This window comes from Alligator sinensis, unplaced genomic scaffold, assembly GCF_000455745.1.
Source record: "Alligator sinensis unplaced genomic scaffold, ASM45574v1 scaffold215_2, whole genome shotgun sequence".
Classification (NCBI taxonomy): Eukaryota; Metazoa; Chordata; order Crocodylia; family Alligatoridae; genus Alligator; species Alligator sinensis.
Window position 1 is genome coordinate 645,550 of NW_005842400.1, and position 23,980 is coordinate 669,529.

The 23,980-nt window shown below is 47.7% G+C and overlaps 1 protein-coding gene across 4 annotated transcripts in view; it reads right to left on the reverse strand.

The window, feature by feature from the left end:
* Positions 1-3,511: 3,511 nt before the first annotated feature.
* The window catches only part of SYNGR1 (synaptogyrin 1), a 54,430-nt gene continuing 33,961 nt past the window's right edge, over positions 3,512-23,980 (reverse strand). Inside the window, exons 3-6 of one of the 4 annotated variants that reach the window (XM_025211337.1) lie at positions 16,107-16,344; positions 13,614-13,759; positions 12,725-13,000; positions 10,871-12,354 (exon numbers count right to left, since the gene is read on the reverse strand). In XM_025211337.1, coding sequence (XP_025067122.1) covers positions 12,256-12,354; positions 12,725-13,000; positions 13,614-13,759; positions 16,107-16,344 — 759 coding nt within the window. In that variant the 3' untranslated portion in view covers positions 10,871-12,255. Of the gene's footprint in view, positions 3,879-6,136; positions 12,355-12,724; positions 13,001-13,613; positions 13,760-16,106; positions 16,345-23,980 lie in introns of those variants that run through there. The other 3 variants (XM_025211339.1, XM_025211336.1, XM_025211338.1) reach the window with 3 other exon arrangements.

A 23,980-nucleotide genomic window follows, 5' to 3' on the forward strand; every position in this document is an offset into this window, starting at 1 on the left:
GAGCTTGTTGCCCAGGAGGGCAGCCACAGTGTGAGCATATGCTGCCCTGACACCCTGTGCCTCCCTACACACTTGCCCCTGCTCTGCTGCCCTCACAGAAGGGACAGGAGGGCGTGTGCCCGGCCCCCATTTGCCCTGGCCCCCCATGACTGGCACGTGCGCACCCATCCCACCTGCCCCCAGGCTCCAGGGGGAGGGGGAAGCTTGTAGGCTGGCTTGAGGCAGATGCCTGAGTCTGCAAAGAGCCTGTGACAGGAGCCAGGAGGGGTGGGAGCTGCCCTGTGCCCCTCCATGCCTGCTGTCAAGTGCAGTTGTGACGGGCCTTGGCCTATGGGTGCTGCCCCTTGGAGCAGATACAGGCCCCGCTGCAAGGAGCGTGGGGGACCTCTTCATGAGGATCATGTCTGCCTCTGTGCTGGGGGGGGTAGGGAGGGAGGGAAACTGCAGGTACTACACAGGCCTTTGCCTATGCGGAAGGGGGCACCTTGCTACCACCCCTCCGAGTGGGGCAGGAAGGGCCGCGGGGTGGGGTGCACAGTGGGCCCGGCGCACCAAGGCTCTCCTCAGCCTCAAACATGTTCGTAGCCCCTTTATGGCACAGGAGCACCCATATCCTCACTGCTTGTGATTCCCTGGGCCCTTGTGGTTCCACGCTGCCATTCTTTGCAGTCACCAGCACGTGGTGGACTGAGCCCTAAGTCCAGTAATGGAAAGGGGTGACAGTGGCATAACTAGGGCGGGGTGAACAGGTCAATAGCCTCAGGTGCTGACTTGGAGAAGGGCAAAAAAAAGCAGCAGCTCCTGCAGTCACAGTTGTGATCTCAATGGCAACCGCAAGTCACTGCTGCCTCTGTACCCTGGGTGCCCGGCTGCATCTCTACGCTGCCGGGGCTGTAGAACAGCCCATAGGTGACTATCTGCCAAAAATGGGAACAGCCCTTGGTGTAGTTCTGATTTACACCAAGGACTGAGATAGCCATTGAACCAGTTCAGAATTCATGATTCACAGAGGTGGCACAAAGCCACCTGCATTCAACCCGTTCCCTCTCCTCCTGGGTTGCGCTTGCTGAGAGACGCAGCTTGGAACCTGGACGGTAGATGCTGAATTCAGTGAAGTTACTCGGGATTCTCTTATTCTTGAGAACTTGAGCTGACCCACAGGCAGGGCTGGTTCTATCAAAGGACTCCAACGAGTGAATTTACAGTGAGACTTTCCAAGCGTTTGTAAAATGATATAACATAATATAATTAAAAGCAGATCACTGATTCTCATCTCTCTCAAGAATATTTTCGTGGCATCGTAGGCTAGTCCAGCCTATTTCAGGGACAATAGTTTCAGTGTCCCCTGCTCCCATCCCTGCCACAAATGGGGAAAGGTTAAATAATTCCGCCCCTTATATTAAAAGCTAGCCAAAGAACTCTCCAGCATCGTGACTGGTGTGCCCTGATGTGCATGACGGCTGGCATAAGGGATGCCACAGCACTGGAAGGTTCAGGGCGTGGCGTATTTCCCCATGTAAATTGGGGAACATAAGCAGGATCCAACTTTAAATGTTTCTCACCTGGAACAGCGCATTGCTGGTCAAAGTGGAACCTTTCCAGCAGCTTTGGCCCATTGGGAGTCATTTAGTATTTCTTTAATAACATTTTGTAGGAAAAGTCTTAGGTTCAGAGACGTGAAATTCTGTTTTAAGAATAATAATTAACCCCATTTCTTTGAGGGATCTCTGTGGAATATTGGCCAGATGATTCCAACTCTTTCTCTGTAAATCTCCTGGATGGTGTTTGACTGCAACTCCTCTCAAATATGTGAAGAGTTCAGGCCATTCTCTTTCATCTGGAGTACAAGAAATTTCAGTAATCCAAATGGTAACAGATAGTGTCACAAATTCTGTAGGTCTGTAGCTAGAGGTCCCAGGTGTGAAGGCAGTATACATGTGTATTGGTTAATGTACAAGCTGAGATCCAGTGATGCCATTTGGACTGCTCATATGCATAAAGTTTTGTGTATGTATACACATGGACAGGATTGAGGCCTAAATTTGTGTGAGCATGTGCACGTACACACAACCGGAAAAAAAACTGGATCTCATAGAAACAAGGCAGCACTTTATCAACAATCTTATTTTTAAATAACATTTCTCTGGAGTTACAAATGTGCTTGTGGGGCTGCCCTTTTCAATGGGGCTTATATTAAAAAAGAAAACCATGGCAGATCTCTTTTTTAAAAAACAGCTGCACTGCAACCATCCTTTTTTTTTTTTTTTACATATTGATGGTAATCTGACAATGTCTAAGGTTGCAAGTCTACAACATGGACAGATTGTTGCTTGCTCCCTGGAAATCTATGAAATCCTATATCGCCATAGAGATCTTTTGGTCTGTATCACATGGCAGGACTGGGATGTAGGGGTAAACTATGCTTTCCAATATACACGTAAGGTTCCGGCTGAGGTTAATAGGAGTTGTGTGGTAAGTTGTACTCAGGCATGTGAGAAGATCACTGCCACTATGGCAAAACCCCTGGTGTGGATGCAGCCCAGTCAGCAATGCCATTAAAGCAACAAAAGCCCCCATAAATGTACATAATCTCAGTGATGCAGGGAATCACTTCCAGTCCTCTGTGCCTTGTTTCTCCAGTGTTGATACTGATTTAACATCAGTTGGTTTTAACTAAAGCACAATGTGTTTCACTAGAGCCTGTCTTCCAGAAAAACACTCATCCATGATATGAAAACATCAGAGCTGAGACATCCATCACCTCCCATTGCAGTTTCTTCCAGTGATCAATCACCTCCACTGCCACACAAAATTGTTCCTCCTTTTTGTTATACTGTTACTTGCTAGACAGACAAGCCTCTTGGCTCCCTATGTTTTCTCCTTGGGATGCTATGCCTTTTTCCCCTTTCATAACTCTTTTAGTAACAAAACTCAGGATACTTTTCATCCCCCTTGCTTTATACAGACCTTAAAATTGTGACTGGTATATAACCAGTGTCTGCTGTTTGCTGGGTGAATCTTCATTCTTGTTGCATTTTCTGTATGTATATGGTAGTAATCAGGAACATGCCTTATGGCCCAAATGGCCTGGCTCACTCTGGTGTCAACATATACTTCAGGAGTACCCATAACTTTCCCTTTAGATGGACGTGTGTTCCTCTGACATTATGCAAGGCTTATTTCTTGAAAGCCACTCCCTGGATCCATTAGTGAATGTTAATGGAGCACTCCCCAGTTACCAACTCATTAGTGGCCCTTGTCCCTTCTTCTTGCCATCTTTCTTTGCTGGAGTCCAGCTGCCCAGCAGGAGCTGGACTGGACTCTATTTTGTTCTGCTACTGATTCACTGTGCAATTTTGAACAAGTCACTTGACAACTTCCCATCTACAAAGTGGGAACCATAAGAATTATTTACCTTCCCAGGAGCATATGTGGGAATGAATGGAAGCTAGTGCAGCAGTTCAAGATCCTCAGGTGAAATGCACTACTGACACCACACTATTATGCCAAAAATAATGCTTTATATAGACCAACAGCTTTGCACATCACTTTCTAAACAGAGGAAGTCATTGATTCTAAAGACCTTTATTCACTTTATTGATTAATGCTATTTCCACCTTTGTTTTATTCATGTTCTCCTCCCCATAGTAAGTCTTTTGACAGAAATCACTGTGCTGTAGTTCGTAGCCAGAACCGATCTGAAGAAACAGGCTATTGGCCAGTACTGCTTGCTGAAGTCTCAGAGAATAAATCCGTAATCCATTGACTTTCAGGTCTATAGTCATTACAAGTTCCCTCTTTCATGGTGTGGCTGAAGCTTCAATCCTTCTCTCATTTTTGCTGCTGTTTTTTAATATCTTCCCCAGTGCTTCTTTATCCTGTAAGAGGTAAACCCAATCTGCATACAATATTTCAAGTGTGGAGGGCTCTTGTTATCATAGAATCATAGAAAGAAGGACTGGAAGGGACCTGTAAGATCAAGTCCAGCCCTCCGCCATGGGCAGGAGGTAATGGGCTCAAATGAACTCAGCAAGGTGCTTATCCAGCCTCCTCTTGAACACCGCCAGGGATGGCAACTGCACCACCTCTGCCGGAAACGTGTTCCAGATTTTGATTACCCGTATGGAAATGAAGTTTTCCCATATGTCTAGCTTCTTACTTCCTTGGAAGGGGGGCTGCAACAGTTCAAGGCTTGGCCATAACCACCAGATCCTTCTTAGGACCTTCATCTTTCCCCTTCCTCTGGGATGTGTTGATGTCCCCGGTTTTATAGAAAGCATCATAATTCTATTGAGCCAACAAGCTGGTGAAGTTTCTGGAAAAAACACACCCTCCAAAGGAGTGCAGTGGTAGTGAGACAATCCTGAAATGGTACTGCTATGAGCGTTCAGGATGTTTATCCAGGATAATAGCTGACAGGGATGCATTCAAATGTCATCCCATAATAGCTTCAGCCTAGCCAATACACTCATTGTCATGAGTTTCAGAGAAGATTTTTCTTCCCTGCTTGCAGAGCATGGAGGTGATGGTCAGGGAGAGAACCAACTTTTTGGCAAGGCTGCAGGTTGGGTGACATGAAGGATGTGCAAGTCTGGCATTATCAGGCTGGCTGCCCTTATCCTGATCCTGTCCTTAGTGTTGCCAAGCAATGCAAAACTTGCCTGCTCAGGGGGCAGGACCAGACAGTAAAACTGAGCTCCTCCCCAAGACTTTCCTCAGTCTACCCCTCCCACCTGCAGCCTGCATCTGTTTCCAGGCTCAAAAGTCCATCTTTTCTTTCTGCCTGTATAGCCAGCTACAGTACAGCAACTGCAGGACCTCCCTCTTTGCTGTATTAGAAAGCCAGGGATGGGGATGCTGCTGTGCAGTGCTGACACACAGGAGTCAATGGGCAGCAGCTGAGCCTAAAGGCATCTGCTTCAATGCAGGCTGAAAGAAAGGGAAAGCAAAGGAAGCAGAGAAAAGAACAGAGAAAGAGTGAGGGCATGCTGGATGGCAGCTCCCTTCCCCCAGACATGCTGGAGAAGGGGAGAGGGAGCTGGCCCCACCCCAATTTGTATGCCTAGAAGACAGCCCAAAGCAACAATACCACATGTGATTTTGGAAGGATGCCATGAATTTTAAGCCCAAATTGTTTTGTTTTGTTTTGGGGGGGGGCCACGGGGACGTACACAACTCTGTTTTTCTCCATGTTGTTAATGGCTGCAGATCTACTGAGAGTCTCACAATATGTCAAAGCCTCTGCTCCTGCGGACTGGTGATTACACAAGCTTTTCAGCCTTCGTTTAAAAATAAAAGTAGGTTCCCAGCCTTTGTGGTTGCAGAGAAAACCTTGACAACATGACCCCTAAAGGTACAAAAAACAAAGGGCAAATAACAATTACGCTGATGTGTTAAAAACCTAGCTTTTAACTGGGATCCAGGGGACTGGCTCATTCTTTCTGAACGCTTGGCTTGGCAATATGTTTGTCTCGATGAGTTTTTAACTCCTGGCTTCAGTACCTCTGACATTTTTCCTGGGAAGGGAATTTTTGCTACCAACATAGCTGTCTGGAAACATAGGAGGAAGCCTTTCCCTAAACAAAAGTGGGTCATGGAGCAGCCCTATCTAGCTCAGTGAACAATTCCAGGTACAGCCCTATGGGAAAGGATGATGTGAATGGCTGTACTGGATGTGAGGAAGCTGCTTGGCTCAGGGGTCTGGGAAATGAAAGCTTTCACCATCATAGCCCTTCTCTTGCCTGACCATAAGATGGGGAGCAGGGGGGGAAGAGGGGTATCTCTGATATCAGGATGAGGTTCTCATCAGAGATGGATAGATGAGCATTATGGAAATTTCAGCTCAGGAGATGCAGGGTGGCAATTTTAATTTTATCATCACACTGAAGCTGGTGGAAATCAGACACCTATTTGTAGAAGAATATTTACTACTGGAATCTGCTGTAACCTGTGGTTTATGACTATTTTTAATATTTAATGATGTTTTTAAACATACACCCTGTTAGCAGATTGAGTAATGGTAATGCGATGGACTAATACAAATGTCAAGATAATCAACACCACTATTAAACAAAGAAAAAGTAATTCTCAGGATACAAAGGGAAAGAAAAACCCAACATAGCTGTGCTATGGTTTGTTATTTTCAACATATCTTTATTAATAAGAGACACCAGTAGTTACCACCTTCACTTTGTTAACCACAAATATACAGGACGTCGTAAACACAGGTGCCAAGAAGGCAGGGTTCATTGTCATGTTTCAGAAAAACATACTGGGTAGGGGCAGAGGTGAAGGGACATTCAGGATCAGACAGACACCCTGGGGATCCTGTATGCAGCAGGCCATCCACTAGTCATCACATATATGTATATATGTATAGCTTTATATTATACATCTTTTTATATATATATATAATATATATACTATACACAGGCAGTAATGCTGCAGGGGAGAGGCAGAGAAATCCAGATGAAGTTGTAGGTGCCACAGAGACAGTGGGCTTCTCTGGAGAAATGGTTTGTATATGCTGCATGAAACAACCTAGCTGACCTCCAGGACTGTTTAGTACTCTCCAGAGACTGAGATTAAACTCCTCAGAGGAATCACCCAACTGTCCTGCATCCCCAGGCTCCCCACCCTTGTACCTTATGAGGGTATAAGGTGCTGGCAGTATCAGGTACAGAGGCTCCCTCTGGCTGCTATGGAGCAGCTGGGAAGAACAGGGGGGGATGTATCATGAATCAGTGAAAAACGCATGTTGTGCTGGATAGGCCTTGTGCCCCTGGTGCTCATCAGGAGACTGCAGCAACTAGAGCTAGTGTGAAGCTCTTGCCCCCACCACCTCCTGTTATGAGATGGCTTCTAACTTGAGTCTTACTTGCTCAGGATGCATGTGCACAAGGAGGCCAGAATTCCTACCTCACTCCCAGTGGGACCTGATCAGCATATACATGTTGGCAAGCCTGCCAGAGAAAGCCAATAGCAGCCCAGAGGGAAACGCTTGCTAGTCATTCTTAGAAACCCTTCTGCTCCTTTTCCTACCCTTCTAAGCCTCAAGCATCTGTCTTCCCCAATCCCCCATTCTTTAAGGATGGGGGCATATTAACACTGAAAGGAGTTTGTTTATCAGGCAAAGGTGAAGATGCTCAGTGAAGTGCCAGAGCAGGCACCTTAATAAGGGCCCATTTGCCATTGAAAAAAAATTGTCTGACACAGAATGAGGAGATGGACAGAGAGGTGGAAAATAACCTGAAAGTCAGCTTGGGGGTCTCAGATTTGAGGAGCTGGATAGAAGAGGAATAAGGACTCCCTGCTGGCCTACTTTAAATAAATTTAGGGCCCCTGCCTGCTCCAGAGGAAACAGGGAGGTTAAAACAGTCCCAATGTTACCCTCCAAAAAGACAACACATTAGGGTCTAGATTAGAGGTGGTAAAAATGTAGCCCATGGGCTGGCTGCAGCCCTCCAAGCCATTCTATCCAGCCCACAGGGCTCCTAAAATACTTAGAAAATTAATATTTATCTGCCCCAGCTGCCTGTCATGTGGCCCTTGATGGCTTGCCAAAACTCTGTAAGCGGCCCTCCACCCAAAATAACTGCCTGCCCCTGGTCTAGATAGTAGTTTAAGAGTGAGAGACCTGGTTTATCCCATGCCCTTGCTGGGGGCAGTCCTGTCTCTGGTCTCTCACAAGAGTGAAGGGAGAATGCTTGGGCAAGAGATTCATTCCCAAAGTTATGATGGGGTTTTGCCCTGGGACACCAGTTTAATCTCACTGCCTTCTGCCACCCTAGCCAGAACAGATGCATCCAACAAAAAAAGAAACACTTCGTGAAAACACTTTGGGTCTCTACCCTCTCTGGCTCCAGCCATCTTACTTTCCCTTCAGGGGTAGATAAAAAGGGACATTTCCCATATCTGTTATGAAGAACCCCTTGTGATAAAGCATACCCAAGCCTAAATATTAGGCTGCTGAAACAAGAAGACTGGAGGAAATCCCCCCCAAACCTATTTACAGTATTGCTTTCACATGGGACCATGGAGTGAGGGCCTGCCCAGTTCCTTTGTGCTTCACTTGCAAAGGAGCTGTTTTCCTCTCTAGCCGTTAGCCATGGAGAAGGTACAGCAGGTTACTGGGAAGGGGTGCCAATGGCATGGATCTGTAGACAACACACACATGTACACATAGATCAGACCACAGCTGGAGTCCCAGCTCCCACTTGTGACAGCTTCCTCTTTCCACACCTTCAATGTGGCAGTGCCACAGGCAATTCAAAGACACAGCTCTTTAAAGTCAGACTGCAGACAAAAACAGTTGTGCATATATACACGGGAGGGTACTCCTTATACGGTTTCTCCTACCCCCATTACAGGACTGCACCTCCATTTCCCTTCCTTCTCCAGCTCAGGGAGGTCGAGCCATGTTGAGGGAGGGGAGGTAGAAACCCAGATGTGTCATCTTGCCTTCTCAGACACCTGCTCAACTCCCAAGCCTGGCAGGAGCTGGGGGTCCTGACCAGGCTGGGGTCAGCATCCTAAGCGCAAGTGCTCTTCACTCCTAAGGGTGTATGGAGGGTGAGGGTTAGTGCTTGGCAGTGTTGCATGGGAGACCTTGTTTCTGCTCCTGATCCCTCTCCTTTCAGCCAACAGGGATCAAAAACCACTGTGCAGCTCAGGCTGGTAGCTTCAGACTTAGTGCTCCTCTGCATAGCCAGAGAAAAGACCTAGCTTTAGATCCTGGCTTCTCATTTTCTTAGGATGTATTTACAAAGGGGAGGTGGATGAGGAAGGCTACCGCAGTATAGCTCTGGCTGTGGACATACTGTTCAGGAGTGACCTCTCCTGGAATAAGTAGCACTCTCCCAAAGCTGAGTATTTATTTTGAGAGAAAAAAAAATCATCTAGACTCTGAAAGAGCGCTCACATGAGCTGTTCTGCAATATCAACTGCAATGTAAGCAAGACCTCAGGTGACCAAGTCTTAGATGCTCAGCCTTCCCCTCCCCTCCAAAGAGCTATAAGCATAAGTTAAGCTTCACTGAGGGGAAAGCTCAGCAGGGTTCCAGCAGGGGCAGAGAAGTTTCTCTGGTCAGCTCATCTAATGGTGCTGCTGCTCCAGGCTACTGATTTTTGGGATAAGTTGGGGCACAGGCCGAAAGCCCAGTTGTTGCGGGGAATGGGGATCTGACTCAATGGGTATCTCCATTCAGGAGGGATCAGAGGCCAGCTAGCAGACCCAGCAGTGCGTTCCCACTCCCCCAAGGACTCCCAGTTAGAAAGACAAAGGCAACGATGCCAGGAACATTCTTTCTAGTGAAAGGGAAAACAATGGGTAATCCATAGGCCTATAGATATGAACTGCCACCTGGTCCAAGTTTTTTTTTTTCTCCTCACAACCGTAACTGGACAAAGGCCAGGATTCCTAGGACTGCTGGCAAAGTTCTCCATCTGGTTTCAAAATGGCTTTTCCCAGAATCAGCCCAGTTAATTCCTCCTCATTCCATGCGAGTTTTAATCCCCTGGGACAAAGGTAGGGGGAGTTCTTGAGAACATCTATTCAGGCACAGCTACTCCTCACTTAATGTCATGGTTAGATTGTTGAAAAATGCAACTTTAAGCGAATCCAATTATGTCACAGGAGTTACCTACTAGCAGGCGGTGACCAAACAACATTATAACTAAAATTCGCATGACTTTAAACAAGTATGTTTTCTAATAGATCAGTGACATAATAACAAAACGTTAACTGGGACGATGTTAAGTGAGGAGTACCTGTATCTAACTCCTGCCATGCTGAGACTACAGCATGGTTCAGGGGACTCCCCATGACAATATTTTCCCCCTGCCTAGTTAACGGCAGTAGTGTTGAGCCATGAGGATGGGAAAACACCTTGCCTCCACCACAAAGGGGTTTGGGGAAAGAGGGAGCCTCATGGCACAGCCCCTCCAGCCCAGACTACCTGACTTTCTTTGTTAAAATCTACAGACGAGTCTGTGTGGTTTCTGATTGTACCTGCAAATTTGACCCCATTTCATCTTTCAGTTCCCCCCCCACCCAAACTCCCATCCTCAACACTATTCCTTCCCACACTCTTTAAAAATAAAGCATCCCCATCTCACCAGTGCCAGATTGCCTGTATATAGCATGGTGGGGTAGGGGGAAGAGTTTTATGACCCACCCCATGTCTTGGACCTCTCCAGCCCCTTCTGTGGCATGCCTGCATGCTCACTCACTCCTTGATCACTTACACACTCATCCATGCCCACAGCTAATTCCCCCCACCCCCACATGCCTGCATGCGCACTCCTACCCCTCCTTTGGTCCACTACACATGCACCAACCCTACACCTCCAAGCCCCCTGATCTTTGCCTTCTGCCTGCTTGCACACACACAAACACGCCATCTCTCCCCTCCTGTCTCCACCTCTGGAGTCATCTCACCCACACGTGCTTACTCTCCCTTGCCCACCAAAGGGGTAAGCTTCATGCCTGTCTGTCACTGGCTTTCCTACAGGGAGGAGGGAACGCTGGATGGGACACAGACAAGGACATGCTCTGGAACTGACAGTTTAGTTCAGGTGCATAAATTGTGTGGGGGACAGGGGAAGGGAAGGAAGTGCTGGATTCCTTCCTTCTTTTCTTTTTAAAAACAATAAATAAAAACAAATGACCCAGAAGGCCGGAGTGTGGCCGAGGGCCGCCTGTGGCGCTGGTATGCACATGTCTGTTTTGCCCCTCAACCTCTTGCCGGCAGTGGGAAGGGAGCAGAGGGAGGAGGGAGGGAGGAGCACCAGTGGCTGAGTAGCTCTGTGTTTGGTACCCCTGCGCTGCAGTGTCGAAAGCATCTGCTGGAGGGGGCTGCTGGTACGTCCCCACTGCATCTGTTGCATCATCCTCGTTTGTGTAGGGGGCATAAGGCATGCCGGAGTCCTGGCTCGGGTCCGTGTAGTCCTGGGAGAAGAGGGCTGAATCGGCGCCAAGGCGGTATCGCTGGTATGCCAGAAATGCCTGGCCCACCTTCAGGGGAAGATGTTGGAGGGGGAATGAAAGAGAAAGAAAGCACAAGAGAGAGAGAGAGAGAGAGAGAGAGGTGGGCAAAAGGGAAGGGGAAGCAGACCCAGGAGGAGAGAGAAACAAAGGCTGGGTTAGTAGTGGTTAGAGATTAGTGCACAAAGCAAGTCTGGAATCACTGGTTAAACACCCCCAAGAGCAGGAGACTCAGTGTGGCCCCTTGGGGATCCAAGCCACCACCAGAAGAGAAAGGCAGAGCGAGCCGGGGAAGCTGGGACTCCAGTGATCTGCATGTGGCTTCTAGTTGGCTTTGAGGCATGAGCGGCACAGACTGCGAATGCCTGGATGGTGCCTTGACCTAGAATGACTGAGGTGGTCTCCATCAGGTCCATCTCAGAGGTCTCATGCCCCAATTCATCTTAGACACCTTCAGGCTCCAGAAAGAACTTCTGGAGGAGGTGGGAAATGGGCCAGTAGGAGACAGCAGCTGATCCTATTACCCTGTTCACTGCCAGTCATCCACTGGATGACCAGCAGTGCTGCCCAAATCTACAAAACACTACACAGATCTTTGGGAGGTAGAGGGGGGGCAGTGAACGGGGAGGGAAGGCAGACATTTTCCACCCAGGAGTTTGGACAGTACTCAGCCTGGTTACTTCTCTCTGCCTCAGACGCTGCTTTTGGAATGCTCTTTGGTGCAATGAGAACATCTGGACTGGATGTGGTAGTCAGGGATGGCACTTCCTCAGCCAGCGTGGCTGCCTCCTTACCCCAGCCCAGCCAGGAATGAACAGCTTAGTAACCCGTGGACCACCCAGAGGGAAGTGGGCACAAAGAAGGCAGAGGAGTTAGAAGAAGATGAGATGAGAAAGAAAGGACCATGGTAGGGAAAACCCTTATATTGGCTAAAATGTTAAGATTCAGGAGATGCCAACAGAAAGGCACGCTGGTGTTATTCAGCATTAGTCAGGTGCAGGGGAGTCACGGAAGGAAGGGAAGAAGGAGAAACTGCCACTTCCAACTCTCCACTGGAAAATTACCCTCTAAAGGGACAAGTCAGTCCCACTCCAGTCCCAAGGCATATTTCTTCTCTCTCCTGATGCTCTTGGCTGCACTGCCTTTGCAGCATACAGCTTTATTCTCCTTCCCTTCTCTTCACCCCTGACCTGGAGCGCGGAACCACTAGCAGTCCAACACCTCCTCTCCTTCAGGCACCCCTCCCCCCAACTCCCCCACGAGGGGAAGGCACTAGGGTAGTAGCGGAGGGGAGCTAGGGAAGAGCGTGTTGTATTCTTCCTGAAAAGAAATGTCTCTGAACCTCTGGAAAGCCAGAACGGTCAAGGAGCCCTGTGAGGAGAGAATGAGGTGGGGAGAAGAGTCAGAAAGAGAAAATCAAATGCAACCACTTGAACGAACCAAAAGCCCTCTATGGAACAGGACAGGGGGATTCCCAGCATGGTATGGACAGGATCACCCACCAGGCATCCCTCCCTCCAGCCAAACGGAGAGAAGAGCTAACCAGACAGGATCCCCCACCTCCTCATGAAAGCCTCCCATGTTGCAGCTGCCTTTCCGTGAGGCTGAGGAACACTGGTCCTTGGGCAAAGGCCCCTCAGTGCCAGGCCCCACTTAGAAGAATGTGGGATACATTTCTTCAAGACTGCTCAGGAGGGCAAACCCAGTTCTTTTTACCACTGCTTTCCCCTTCCCCACTTACAGCCCCTTTTGCATTAAAGATGAAAAGAGACTGTCCAAGAAGAGCAGACTTGGCTGACCCACAGAGGCATCTGTTCAACTGGACTGAGGAGGTTTTCAGTGCCCTGCACCACTGAGTCTGCAGGAGGTGTCTGGCTGCCCCTGGCATAGCCTTTTGGAGGAAAGCCATAGCCTGGACATCCACAGGGAGGGAGACTTTGCTTGTGTCCTGTCTTGTTTTGTTCTGCCTCTTCATTTCAAATGAAAAGTCACTTAGCCTGAAAGGACCCGGAGGCTCCTTGGATACAGAAAAATTAATGGCAGTGGGAGGCAGTGGGAGGTGGAAAGAAAAGGAAAAGGAAGGAAAAGGAAGCCTCAGGGGAGGTCCCACCTTCTTTCTACAAAATGAATACATGAACTTGGGCAGGGGGCAGGCTAGAGAGTGAGAGGAGGAAGAGCGCACACCCTCCTAAAGAGAGTTGACCAGCTCCCCCTTCCCCCACAGAGCTGGCTTAGCTCCTGCTCATGTCAGTGATGCTGCCAACACACAAGAAGAGAGACAGCCTCTGCATTACTTATGGTATGGTCCCCACTGCTATGGTATCCAAGTGCTTCAAATGCACTTTAGATGTATTCTTCCTCAGGGTCAGAGAAGCTGACTTGTCCAGGCAGTTAGCTGTGGACTTAAACCCCAGTCTCCCAGCTCATCTCCCATTGCACCAACCTTCTTCCCTTCTACTTTTCCTCTGTCAGAAGCCACAGTAGCCTCTCTGGATGTACAGGTTGGAGCCAGCCACAGCTCTATGGGGCTGATCTGATCCTACCAGGGAGCACTGGAAGAGGCTGGGCACTCCTATGCAAGGGACTTGTGAGGAAAAGACCCTGCACAGGGTCACAGCAGCTTTACTCACCCAAGTAAAGATAGAGAAGAAAGAGAAGGTGATGGCTGCTCGGGCTGCATCTGCCCCTTCGTTCAGAGGGTTGTCCTCGTGCTTTGAAACTTGCCATTGGTTGGCCAGGAAGCAGAAGCCAACAAACCAGAGGAATGCCCACAATCCTGGGAGAAGTCACCATGGAAAGAGAGAGAGGGGTATAAGGGGAAGGGTAAGCAGTAAATAGAGGCATTACAATTCTCCAGCAACTTCTCTCCTGCCAGGTCCCCAAGGATGTTACAGGCAGGGCTAAATGCTGACTGTGCAGCTTCCCCTAAAATCAATGGAGTTGCATAGGATAGGGGATTTACCTGAGGGCAGGGTTGCCACTTTCCAGGGCAAGTGTCTACAAAGTGAGTGGTTTGGTGAGAAGGTTTTATCAGCATAGGCTTGGGAGGGTCACATGACTGGCAAATAATTCTGTGAGCAAGTCCTGCCCCAATGAGAGATCACTGGAGCCAACCCAAAATGCAGCCCCCTCTGCACCAGGCATGCTGCACAACACTGTCTTGGAAGGACAAGTGAAGAGCAATCCTCCAAAACACACTGCAGAGGAACTGAAGGCAGCCAGCCTGCAGCTACACAGCCTGGGATTTGCTCACAAGACCAGAGCTAATACCTTCCACAAGGTGCACAGGCTCTTTAATACCCACAAATGATTACCAACAAAACCTCTCTTTTGTAGCTCTTCTAAAAGATGAGTGATGCATACTGCTCACAGGCAGAATAGCAGCATCCCCCCTCCCCCATGGGAAGGGTAGAGAAAAGGAAAAACAAGAGAGGAGTGACTGGCACGGAGGAAGGCAGCTGAACCATGGTTCTCTTGGGGAGTCTCAAGGGATGATAAATGAGCAGGATCAAAAATCTAGGTGTGGGGGGGAAGTATGGAAGCTACAGACTAGAGAACTGAATGTAGCCTGCACTGGTTCCCTTGGGAAGCCCTTGAAGAACAAGTGGCTTATTTGTCTGCTTTCAAGGATGGGAAGCAACGGTCTCAGTGTACCATCACCAGGGAAGCTGTTCTGGGTGTCATGGGGCAAAGCTGGAAGGAAGTGAAAAATGACAAAAAGAATGATTGGGAAAGAAATGTGAGAAGGGAGATAAGTGGGGTGATGGGCAGGAGAGGCAGAGGGAGCTCTGAAAGGGAGGCAACTGAATTTAGTGTGGAAAACAGAAGGAAGGGCAGAGACATGGGGTCTGTCTACCCTGCTTCCCCAGTGCTCCAGGGCACACTGCTCTCAAGCTCACCTCACCCATAGGTGCCCTTCTCACAGGCTCCAAAGCCTGAACTAAGTAGTGAAGTTGCAGTGAGGGGACATCTTCAGCCAGGGTTCCCTGCCTCATTTCCAGATGTGGTGAGTGCAGGAGGGGGGATGGGGGGGTGCATGTCCTCAGAAGCACTTCCCCGCAAGTGGCAGGATAGCAGCAAGTGTGCAAGAAAGGCCCCTTCTTGTGATGCCACATAGCCAAGCCCTTCAGCTGCAGTGCCAGGTGCACACCCACACCTGGCTTTCTGCAGCACTAAAAGATTAGGGGTCCCTAAGGACATGGGAAGAAGGTCATGAATTAGAACAGCCCTGGGCACTAGTGCTTGGACAGAGCTCTGCAGGGCCCCAGAGCACAGAGGGTGCAGAAGCAACATGGAAGGAAATTATTTTTTGGAATATTTAACATTCTGAGGGGTTTTGTTTGTTGGTTTTCTGTTTTATTTGTGCTTTATTTGAATACCTAACTGATTCCAGCACCCAGAGTTGGGAAGAGAGACCTCTTTGGTACACGATTCATCACCTTCCACATGTTCAAATAAGGGTTGAGGGAGATCCTATTCCAGCTTTCTCATCTTCCAAGGAGACCCCGGAAAAAAACAATGAAGCCAAGGCTTGATATAGCTAAAGGAAAAAACAGCAGGGCCAGGGAAAGAAATCTTTTCAGGCTGTTTTTATGCACCATAGAGGAGGAAAGTAAAGGGGCAAGAACCAGATGTTTTTCACCTTGTCAGGTCATCTTTAAGGCCTGTCAACAATGACAAGTCTGCAATGTGTGCATCCACCTACATCTCCTCCAGCAGGTGATGAACCCCTGAGCTGCCTCTGGCATCACTATCCCACTGTAAGCCACAATGAAGTTGTTCAGAGGGAGGGTCAGAGAGAGGATCAGAGAGAAAACAAGGATGGGAAGAAAATAAGAGGAGAGTAGGGAAAAAAGAGGAGGGGATAAAGAAGGGGGAGAAAAGAGGAAGGAGAAGGAAAGAAGAAACTGGGAGAGAAGAAAGGAAGGCAGAGGCAGGGGTATAAGGAGGAGAGGGAAATATAGGGGGAAATGTGGAAGATGAAGGTGAGAAAGGGAGGAGGAAAGAGGTAGGGAGCCCACTTGAAAAGCTTGCTGGGCTCAAGATGACTGGCCAGCTGGGTCCTCCCCCTTCCCCAGCTCCTGGTGGGGAGAAGTGCTACACCAAGCCTCGAGGAAGCTCACCGGAGACTCCAATGTCTGAGAGCACTGCTTTCTTGCGGTCCTTGACACTACTGATCTGTGGGAAATACACGTCCAGAGCCAAGTAGAGAAGGCAGCTGAGGAAGGCGAGGACCCCCACGGTGATGCCATAGTTGCAGGCGTTGTGGTTGCGGTTGAAGATGCAGTGCTCTTCCTTCTCATCTTGACGGTTTGTGTAACCTTCATTCACAATGCAGCCAAAGACGACAATGGAGAACACCTGAGGAAAGGGTGGCAGCAGGAAGTTGAAGACAGCACTGGCCTCCACTGGCCTGACTAGGCACAGCTAGTTTGCATGTCCTTTCCTTTCCTGAGCTGGGAGGCTTACCCACTAGCTGGTCTGGGCTATAGCTAAGGGGAGATTTACTGGAGAAACAGTCACATTATTTTTCAGGATTAACCCAAAATAGGACACGCTTACAAGTTGATTTTTTGTCGCTCTATGCTGAGCAGAAAGGGAGCAGTTTCTGCATGGGAGAAAGGTGACCTGCACCAGACTAGCTCCAGATGTGAACCTAGACTGATTTCATTTTTCCAGTTTCATGCTCATGTGTGCCAACTCTGAGTTACACAAACCCTAATATCACTTCCTCTGCTGCCATTCACCCACCCACTATCTCCCTTGTTCATTCATTATTCCCACCATGCATTTATTCATTATTTATTGCACCTCTCTGACTACTACTCTTATTCTCTCTTCCCCACTCATCCTCCCACTCTCCACAACTCTTATGCATTCTCCTAACAATCCTTCTGCTCACTTCTCCATATCCTTTCCATCCATCAACTTTTAGTTATATCCCTCCATAGTACTCTCCATCTGTTATCTAATATGCCTGCCCTATCCCTTCCTCCCTTCGGAGCTATAATCTATCCCTAGATGGAGTTTGCAGGCACCTGGGGGCAGTTCTGCATCATGGAGACTCATATAGCATACTAAGGACCCATGCACATACAGTCACCCACGATACCGCAAAATGGCAGCATTGCCTATTCCATTACCCCATCATCATTCTCGGTGTGCTCCTTTTGTTTATCCTTCTTTCTGTCTATTGTACCAATCCTTCCATCTACTCTGCAAAAGTAAGCCAGTCACCTAATTGTACTCATTAGCCATGTCTACATGGAAAACTCATTGTGCCAAACAGCAGAGCCCTCAAACATCCTGCACTCTTCTGCACAGGCTGCCTCATAAGCAGGAACTAGTATAGCCATGTTCCCGTGATGCTTCAAGAGAATAACTGGTATTGATGAGAGGCAGGGCTGATTAATTCACCCCTTATGCTAATTAACGTGCTTCCAGTTCTACCCTGATTCTGGTTTAGGAGCAGAGCCTTGTTTGCAAAAGCCATCACTGGTGACAGTAAGTCTACTGTGTAGACATCACGGACATTTTATCTTTGACTAATGTCTAACGGAGTAAATCAACCCCCCAGAAGAAGAGCAAATGTCAATGTCCGGCCCTAGCTAACACAATCACTGCATGTTCTTTTTAAATCAGGGGAAAATTAAGACCAAGTTCAGGTACCAATTCCATTCTCCCAATTGTCAGATTAATCTTCATTCACAAACTTAATCTTTATATCATGCTGTACGACCTTCCTCTTCGACATAGCATTTCAGCCATAACCAGAATGAGTCTTGTAACATCTTTCTGCATAGGAGCACAAGAAGCACCATAATTGGTCAGACCATCTATTTGGCAAGTATTATATGCTTTAGAGGAAGTGCATATAAGCAGGACATGTCTAGAGGAATCCATCCCCTATCATAACTTCCCTGGCATCAACTGTCACGAGCTTTGGGATGCCAGGATATTGTTGATTGTTTATTTATTAGCTATTATCTATTTAATATCCTTGATTTATTAGCTCTCAGTTGACCTGTCCTCCAGGAATTTGTCAAATCCTTTTTTAAACATGTTTGTACTCCCTGCCTCTACAACCTCTTCCAAATGGAAGAGTCCTAGCCTTTTTAGTTTCTCCTGGTACAACAGCTGCTCCATACCCCTGATAATCTTTGCTGCCCTTCTCTGTACCTCTTCTTATTCCAATACATCCTTTTTGACATGTGAGGACCTGAGCTGATCCCACTATTGAAGATTTGGTGCACCATGAATTTATTTACACAGTGGCATGATGATGTTTTCCATTTTGTTTTCAATTCCCTTCTTATTGTTGCCCAACATTTTATTAGCTATTTTGGTTGCCGCTGTGCATGGAACTTGCAGTTTTAATAAACTATCTACAATTAATCCAAGATCTCTTTCTTGAGTCATAACAGCAAAGTTGGAGCCTAGGACCGTGTATGTACAGTTGAGGTTATATTTCCCCACATGCACTACTTTGTGCCTATTAATGTTGAAGTTCATCTGCCAGTTTTTTGCCTGCTCAGTTTTGTGAGATCTTTCTGCAGCTCCTCGCCATCAGCTTGGGATTTGACTACTTAGAATAATTTAGTAAAATCTTCCAGCTTTGTGATTTCACTATACACTCCCCTTTACAGGTCATTTATAAAAATGTTGAATGAAATTGGCCCCAGTTCCTGTGGGACCCCAGGATGACTTTCCTCCATCCTGAAAAATAAGCATTTAGCTCTACTCTTTGTTTTCTATCTTGCAACCAGCTTTCCAATCCATGAACACACCTTTCCTCCAATCCCATGACAATTCAGTTTTTTTAAGAGCCTTTAGGTAAGCGACCTTAAAACTTTTTGAAAATCCAACTATATTATATTAAATGGATCCCCATTGCACACGTTTTTGTTCATACCCTCAAAGAACTCCAGCACACTGGTGAGACAGGATTTCCCTTGACAAAAATCATACCAACTCTTAGCCAGCACATCATATTATATTATCATATACCATAAACTCCCTCCAGAAGAACCCAACTATCCCCAGCAGCACTTCCTATAGCAACCACACCAGGGAGAGGGGAAGATTCCCAATTCTGCAGTAGGACCTCATAATGGCATTTTGTTAGCCTGGATGTCATTCAGATACTACTGGTGTGAGTGCCAATGCAATCTTAAATCAGAGATCTAGAATCACCCCCTGCTCCCACAGATGAAGCTCCAGGCAAAGAAAAGTGATGATCACTGGGTGCAGTCAGCTAGTAAAGATGAGCCAGGGAGGCCAATCCACAGGAGATAACCAACTAAATATCACTGATATGATCCAAGTACCAGAAACATTTTCATTTTTGCCACCACAATGGACTAAGAGAGCAGATGCTGGGGTGCCAGGGTGAGAATTTAAAAAATGGTTAATTATTTCCAGTCTAATACTTGTATTAATCAATCATCAGCATGGCTGGGGATCTTTAGAGTCACAGCACAGACTTCTGCTACTAGACTTAAGAAGGCAACTGATAGCAATAGGAAGTTGTCACCCCCCTATGCAGACCACCAGTAGAGGGGGGTGATATGCACGCATGTGCACACACACATTTTGCCGGTGAGTTTCACAGGTATTTGCTGATAGCAAAGGAGGGGTGAGACTCAGGGACCTTGGCTTCCATTCAAGGTTCAGAGGAGAGTTTTCTATAGTAGGCAAAATCTCTTCTGCTCTTGCTTCCCCCAGTCTGACCCTTGTCCCCCATTCCCTGGTCTAGTCCATTCTCTTTCCCCACTCAATCAGTTTCTCACCCATTCCCCTTGTCTCCAGATGCAGTCACCTTTCTCTGTCTGAGTCTCTCCCCTTCAGCTCCTCATCTCTTCTAAGTCTGGTTCCCACACTGACTCACTCACTCACCTACCCAACTCCCACCTCAGCTCCTTGTCCTAATCTCCATGCCCAGGTAGCTTCAGACTCTCTGCACTTATCTTCTGGTCCCACTCTCCCCATAAGGCTCCTTGTTCCACTCAGCTCTTTCCAACGTCTTTGCCTTCTCCCCAGTCAACCTCCTGCTTCCTTTGCCTTCCCTTCAGGTAGTGTTTTTCCTCTTTACTACTTGGACACCAGCAAAGGAAAGCACACAGGCCATCCCCATTGCAGCAGTGTGTCCTAGCAGAGGTGCCATCAAGCATGACCTGTCCCTCCCCCTCCTGCAAGCATGCTTCAAGCCCAGGAATGGAGCAGTGAGTCATTCCAGGGCTCTCCACCCATGGTTGCTCTGGAGACCCTGGTCTCTGGCAGGCTTGAGAGTAGCTATTAGGAATGACTCTGGAGAGGCTTCACTGGCATACGAGTGTGAAAGTCTCTCTGCTCTTTGCTTCTGTGCTAAATGTCACCATGGCATTGTCCTCCTGCAAGTCATAGGCTGAAGCCTTTCCAGTGCAGGGGGAATCTTCAGAAAGTTTAATTGCTAAACTCCAACAGGTCTCTCTATATGTGAGAAATGTGATTTTTTGAAAAGCTTTAAACTTGATGGAAATTGGGTAGGTGGCAAAAGGCTTTTCTTTGACAACAGGAAGACTTCCCTCCCCCTCAAGTCCACGCTTCATAGTTCAGATAGGTTTCCAACTAAGTTTGAAAGGTTTTTTCCACATGGAAAACACAGCATTTTTTCCCCCTAATCTTGTTCTTGGAAATGGGCGAGCCACTCTTACTGAAATTGTTCAGTGAAAAAAACAATCAAACAACCCTTCAGCATGGAAAATTTTAGCTGAATGACTTACCTCTAGCACAGGTATAAGCAACTTAAAACAATAAGGGGAATAATATGGGGCAGCTCTTACTATAAGCAGTGCCCATCAGTTCTGCTCATCATAGAAAAATACAGCTGGAGGGGACCTCCAGAGATCATCTAGTCCAACTCTCCCATCAGAGACAGAATCATCCCTATCCAAATCATCTTGTACAAATCCACTGACTAACCTATTAGCAAAACTACACAATCAACCCTGACACAGCCACAGGACATAACATCCTAACCTGCCACAGGTAAAGCAGGGGGAGAACAGCAGCCAATGTCCTGCTGTTAAAACATGCTTGAGATCCAAAGAAGAGGACCATGTCCCCCACTAGAGGAAGGCAAAAACCCCCACAGTCTATACCAATCTGACCATGGAGTAAAATTTATTTCTGACTCCAAACAGGGTGATTAGTCTGACCCTAAGTGGAGTGGCAAGACCCTCCAGAAACCTCCAGGTTTAAAGCTGCAGCAGGAGCAGTAGCACACCCCAGTTTAAATCCCCAGCCTTGGCAGCAGCTAACACCCAATACATCTAAGGAAGGCAGAACAAAAAAAATCAATATGCAGTAATGGTCACAAGCTCCTACCATGAGGGAGAGCTAGCAAACATTTCAGCATGACGTATGACTTAGAGAAATCAGCCAAAGGCAATGCTGGCATCCAGGTGACCTTGGAATAGGTGATAAAACGGGAATGTCCTATTCTCCATATAATCACTAAGGAAGCAATGGGTGAAGATGCATGAGGGGTTTACTACAAAGTAAATTGACTTCTCTTCAAAATAAAAATGGAGTAGACGTGCAAGACTGCACTTGGATAAATCACTCTATCCCAGGGAAAAGTTGCCTCTCAGTAAGCGAGGAGTGAATTACACCAGTGTAAATTACACCAGCCTACCAACTTTGTATCTACTCCCCCAACCAATTTCATCCTGCAGATCACCTTGGTTTACAGACAGCTTGTGACATCCAGCCACCTAAGGTCCAGAGAGGTAGGCAGATTTTATCCCAGTTCTTCCTTCTGTTAATGTCTGCTTGCCGTTTGCAAAAATTATTCAGTCTTAAGACTTCACAAGACCCATCGCTACTTCTATTCTTTTAGGCAGTGTGTGTTGCAACTGTTCTCTTCCATCTGTGATTTGCCAAGATACTGGAGCATTTCCTTTGAAGGTGATCTGGTAAGACTTGTTCATTCTGCTGCTGCCAAAGGCACAGCTTGCTGAAAAGCACCCAACCTCATGCTAACCAGCATAGATTTCTCAGAAACTTCAGTTCACCTTCCAAGTGGAACAGACCACTGCAAACATATACCAAGTGTGTTGGGCACTGGCTACCCAACTCTTGTCAGTGCTTTTCAAGATATAGGTTATAGTCTATAAACTAAAGCTGTGCAAGGCTTCGGACCCTGCTTCAGATCAGAAGCTTTGGACGCTTCAGTGTCTGAAGCAGCATGTCCGGATCGAAGTGCTGGCTTTGTTAGGCTTCCCAAAGTGATTCGGAGCTTCTGAAGCGTTTCAGAAAAGCTTTGGAGCTGCTTTGGAGATCCGGCCATAGGGTATAATGGGGAATCAATGAAATATTTATAACTTTGTTGTTTTTTGTCTGATTTAGATGAAACCTGCAGGGGTGGTAGCCTCTGCTGAGAGCGTGAAGCCTGTCAAGTTTCAAGAAGATGGGTGCAGGGGCTCAGGGGGAACTGAACCCCAAATTCTTTAAAGTAAAACTCATGTCACTTGTAGGTGTTACAACACAGGGGGGTGAAAACTGCAGGGGAGATGGCCCCTGCTGAAGCCGCAAAGCCTGCCAAGTTTCAAGATCGGTGCAGGACTTTGGGGGGAACTGCACTTCAAGCTGCTGACAGGCAAAACACATGACATAAATGACCCTGTGTGTGTTAAGGTGCAGCAGGCTGAAAACTGCAGAGGTGGTGGCCCCTGCTAAGGCCACAAAGCATGCCAAGTTTCAAGGAGACATGTGCAGGGGTTTGTGGGGAACTGCACCTCAAGCTGTGGACAAATAAAACTTGTGACATGGGTGACACTGTGTGTGTTAAGGTGCAGCACAGTGAAAGCTGCAGGAATGGTGGCCCCTGCTGTGGCCACGAAGCCTAAGAAAGGATGAAGTGTGCCAAATTTCAAGACAATCGATGCAGGGGTTTGCCGGGGGAACTGCCCCTCATGTTGCAGACAAGCAAAACTCATGCCTTGGGTGCTTGTGGGACTGACTCTCTGGCTTGGGGCATGGGAGACATGCTACTGTGTTACCAGTTATCAATCAATCAAGATTCACTCAGGGACCAGCTCAATACACAGTTGCTAGCTAATGTAACCAGTTAATTAGCAACAATTAACACCTACAAAACCACAGACACACTAAGGAGAGGAAATAATCAATACAGACAATCAACTGCCCCAAGACAGATACAGTCAGTTGCACAAGCACCCATGTCACGAGTTTTGCCTGTCAGCAGCTAGGGGTGCAGGGCCCCAGAACCCCTGCACCAATCTCCTTGACAGTTGGCAGGCTTCATGGCTGCAGCAGGGGCTACCACCCCTGCAGCTGTCACCCCGCTGCACCTTAACACCCACAGTGTCACCCATGTCACGAGTTCTGCTTGTCTGCAGCTTGAGGTGTAGTTTCTCCCAAACCCGTGCACTTATCTCCTTGAAAACTGGCAGGCTTTGTGGCCTGAGCAGGGGCCACCACCCCTGCAGTTTTCAGCCTGCTGTGCCTTAACACACATAGGGCCATCTACGTCATGAGTTTTGCCTGTCAGCAGCTTGAGGTGCAGTTCCCCACAAATCCCTGCACCGATCTTCCTGAAACTTGGCAGGCTTTGTGGCCTCAGCAGGGGCTACCATCCCTGCAGTTTTCACACCCCTGTGGTGTAACACATACACGTGACATGAGTTTTGCTTTCAAGAATTTGGGGTACAGTTCCCCCCAAGCCCCTGCAACGAGTTTCATCCAAATCAGACAAAAAACAACAAAGTTATAGATATTTTATTGATTCCCCATTTTACCCTATGGCCGGATCTCTGACGCGGCTCCAAAGCTTCAGAGCTGCTTCAGCTAGATCGAAGCAGAAACCTAGTCTGGAGCTCCGGATCGGATCCCTGGCATCAGAAGCAGCCAGATCCGAAGCTGGATCAAATAGCTGCCTACTCGCACAGGCCTACTATAAACCCTATCTAATCTAGGACTCGGAAGCTGAAGAGGG